Source organism: Ascidiella aspersa, chromosome 8, assembly GCF_963924565.1.
Source record: "Ascidiella aspersa chromosome 8, kaAscAspe10.2, whole genome shotgun sequence".
Lineage (NCBI taxonomy): Eukaryota > Metazoa > Chordata > Ascidiacea > Phlebobranchia > Ascidiidae > Ascidiella > Ascidiella aspersa.
Window position 1 is genome coordinate 14274014 of NC_139454.1, and position 3939 is coordinate 14277952.

General features: G+C 36.5%; 1 protein-coding gene across 1 annotated transcript; it reads left to right on the top strand.

Annotated features, from left to right (window-relative positions):
• The first annotated feature begins 1309 nt into the window (after window positions 1-1309).
• Window positions 1310-3605, top strand: LOC146136253 (SCAN domain-containing protein 3-like). The gene is made up of 2 exons (XM_083396192.1): window positions 1310-1392; window positions 1790-3605. Exons 1-2 carry the CDS (start codon window positions 1310-1312, stop codon window positions 3603-3605), a joined length of 1899 nt encoding a protein of 632 aa, XP_083252318.1.
• The last annotated feature ends 334 nt before the right edge of the window (window positions 3606-3939 follow it).

A 3939-nucleotide genomic window follows, 5' to 3' on the forward strand; every position in this document is an offset into this window, starting at 1 on the left:
AATCAAAATCACTGAAAAGCCCAAACAATTACCAGTAGGAATTTGTGTAAAGCAGTGTCATATGTTATCTACAAGAGAATAAAGTTTCACATTAATTAATAGGCTTCTTACAGAACAACAAATGGTCAAAGGGGGGAAAATTTGAAGGAATTTATTTTACTCTTTAAATAATCTGCTCATTCTGTGACCAGAACTTTTTAAGTAGAGGTTCCCAATCAGTTTTCCAACCTGAATAATAGAAAAACAGTGTAACATACACAAACAAAACATTGGTAAAATTACTCGGAAGTTTTGTATAACTAGACCAGGGCTTTCCAAACTGGGGGTTGCTCATGGAGTTAAATTTTACACAAAGTGCTACATTCATAAAATTGTTATTTTTTCTGTTTGGTATGTTAATGGCAAATTATGAAACGCACATTACTTCAATAAAAGCATGCCAAAGCAGACAGTCATCGAGAAATGTTATTTTTTAAACTGTTAAACCTAGTGGGTCAAAAAGTTTAATATAATAAATGAGGTCACAGCCTGAAAACTTGGGTAGCCCTAAACTAGATAAACTTTACCCATGGACAGTTAGCAGTTTAAAGTTTTGTTTATAAGTAAAATAGATACTCTATTCCATAATGGTTTGCCTTACACTATGATCTCATTGTCACAATAATCTTACCAGAGGTTTGTTGTATCTTTGAGGAATAGACTGAATATATATATTTTTTTCCCAGTGTACGGTTGATATGTCTTTAAGCAATGTCCAACATAATCCCAGAATGGCTGAATCACAGTTACAGACGAATAATATGTGTTCTTATTATACTAGTAAATATGAGCAAGTTCTATAAAAATAAACCAAGTGGAGAAGTTTAACATTATAATAACATACTCCAATACTGAGCAATCAAATATAATATAATTTGCAAAATTATTAACTGAATTCAGTGACATCTGGTAACTACTGATTCCAAATGTAACTACCTTACAAATGGTAATTGCTTGCTTCACTCGCACAAACAGCACACCACCAATAATATTTGCTAGTTAAATATTTCATACAGCAAACCAAGGTGCAAAAAATTTTCGTTTAAACCAGAGGTTCCCAACCTGTGGGTCGCGACCCCAACTGGGGTCGCCTGACAATTTGCCTCGGGTCACCTGAGGCCTTCTGAAAAGTTTAGAATTTCATTAGTTTAGAAATTTAGAAAGTTAACTCTTAACAATGGTCAGCTCACCGCAGAGCGCATCGCGATTTTACTAGAGTACTAGACAAACCAGAACACCCTGGGCCTCATTACAGGATTTTCGTTTAATAATGGCAAATATGCTCGGAAAGCAAGATTTTAACGGCAGTTTAGCGGCCATGAAAAATTACAGAATTTACTCGTTTGATTTCAGGTAATTCATTACGTCACAAAGGCCTTTACCATGAAAATAACAATTTAATTGCTGATTGCTGAAATGCATTTAAGCAAAATTTGGACTTGAGGTCGCGATTTTTGTTGATATTTGTGAGAAAAAAAGTTAAATCTTCAAACATTGAGCAGCCAGGAAGCATGTTGAGAGCTAGACTATTATTTTTGCATCAGTTGATAGCCTAGGCAAGCCAGTGTAGGCTTACTATTGAATTCCCGGCATCAACCATAGGTAGCCTACGATAGCTAGCCTAGCCTACAGAATTTTCAAAAGCGACTGATAACATTTGCTAGACTTAAAAAAAGCAAAAAAGTACCCGTTGGAAAGAGTTTAAGAATAACGGGCGCCATAAACTAAAATTTATTTTGTAAAATTTCAGATTTCCCATGATGAATCGAGAGACAAGTATTAGGCCTAGGAAAAGAAAATATTGTGAGGAATTTTTGAAGTATGGATTTACTTTCGTAGTTGACGCAGGAATTGAAAAGCCACAATGTGTCATTTGCAACACAATTATGTCAGCCGAATCGATGAAGCCCAACAAAATGAAACGCCATTTTGACGCTAAGCATCCAAACTTTGCGGGCAAGGATGTCCAGTATTTTAAGAACAAAGCTGATTGTGTCAAAAAAAACAGGCTGGATTCTGGGGGCAAGTACCAACAGCAAAATGTGGCAGCCATTGAAGCTTCATATTTGGTGGCTCTCAGAATCGCCAAAGCCAAGAAACCTCACACCATTGCCGAGGAGTTGCTGCTGCCAGCAACCAAAGACGTTGTTCGAGTTATGCTTGGAGCTGAATATGGTAACAAACTGAATACAATATCCTTGTCTAATAACACCGTCAGTAGAAGAATAGACGACATGTCTGCTGATATTATGGAGCAAGTAATCCAGGAAATGAAATCAGCTCCACTTGGAATATTTAGTATCCAGCTTGATGAATCAACAGATGTGGCAAACTGTTCTCAGTTACTGGTTTACGTGAGGTACATTTATGAAGGTGATTTCAAAGATGAGTTTCTTTTTTGCAAACCACTTGAAACGACAACTACTGCACGCGATGTCTTTGACACAGTTGGATCATTTCTGCAAAATCATGGCATTCCTTGGGAAAATGTTTATGGTGTTTGCACAGACGGTGCTCCAGCAATGCTGGGATGTAGGTCTGGATTTCAACGTTTGGTAATCAATGCATCACCGAAAGCCATCGGAACTCACTGTATGATTCATCGACAAGTGTTAGCAACGAAGACTTTGCCACAAGAATTCCAAGATACAATGAAAAGCGTTGTAAGTGTCGTGAATTTTGTAAAAGCTAGTGCTTTAAACAGCCGCCTATTTTCAAAAGTTGGCAGTGAGTTGGATGCATCCAATAATGTTCTGTTATTTCACACTAGTGTGAGATGGTTGTCCAGAGGCAAAGTTTTGAAACGTGTTTTTGATCTTCGTGATGAATTGAAAACATTTTTTAATCAAAAATCTAAACCACAGTTTGAAGCACTTTTCGGCGACAAAAACCAACTTCACAAAATTGCTTACTTGGTTGACATCTTTGCAATCTTAAATGAGTTAAATTTGTCTCTCCAAGGACCAAATGCAACATGCCTAGATTTGTCAGAAAAGATCCGAGCATTCAAGTTGAAACTTCAACTTTGGCAAAAAAAATTGGATGAAAATAGAATTTACATGTTGCCGAACTTATCTGCTTTCTTTGAGGAAAATGATATTGAACAGGAAACAATGAATAGAACAATACTTTCTGTCAAAGAACACTTCAAAATTCTTGAAGAAGAAATTTCAAGATATTTTCCTAATTTACCTGACACACCATTTGCACTTGCTAGAAGCCCATTCACCATCAGAGTTGAAGATGTTCCTGAGAATGCACAAGAGGAGTTCATTGAACTCATTACCAGTGATGCAGCAAAAACTGATTTTTCTTCAATGTCAGTTACCAAATTTTGGATCAAGAGTTTGCAGTCATATCCCGTTCTGTCTGAGATCGCATTGCACCTGATTCTTCCTTTTCCAACAACATACCTTTGTGAAACAGGCTTTTTAAGCTTGTTGGTTATAAAATCTAAATACAGGAGCAGACTTAATGCGGAAGATGATCTGCGTTGTGCTCTTGCAAAGACTGCTCCAATGATTGAAGATATGGCTAAAAAGAAGCAAGCACAGCCTTCTCACTGAACAAATTGTTGTGTTTATAAGTTGATTTGTTGTGTTGTTTATTTATTTAGAAGTCAAAATTAATATATAGCCTAGTAGCCTACTAGTTAGCTCCAAAAGTGCAGTGAAGGAGGATCAACCCAACTAATTTTATCCTTGGGGTCACCGCAACTTGGCAAATGTTATAAAAGGGTCACGGCACCAAAAAGGTTGGGAACCGCTGGTTTAAACGATGTTTTCAAAGAATTTGGTATTACTTTTTAGTTTATGGTATCAATTTGAATGTGTCTTAATTTGTAACACTGGAACAGGTATATAGAAGACTATTTAGAGCAGCAGTACGGCATAAATTTAA

What these genes read in the sequence shown, in the direction of transcription:
- LOC146136253 (XM_083396192.1), top strand. Translation starts at nt 1,310, where the DNA reads ATGGCAAATATGCTCGGAAAGCAAGATTTTAACGGCAGTTTAGCGGCC. An exon ending in ATTTACTCGTTTGATTTCAG is followed by an intron (nt 1,393 to 1,789) that starts GTAATTCATTAC and finishes GTAAAATTTCAG; the next exon opens with ATTTCCCATGATGAATCGAG.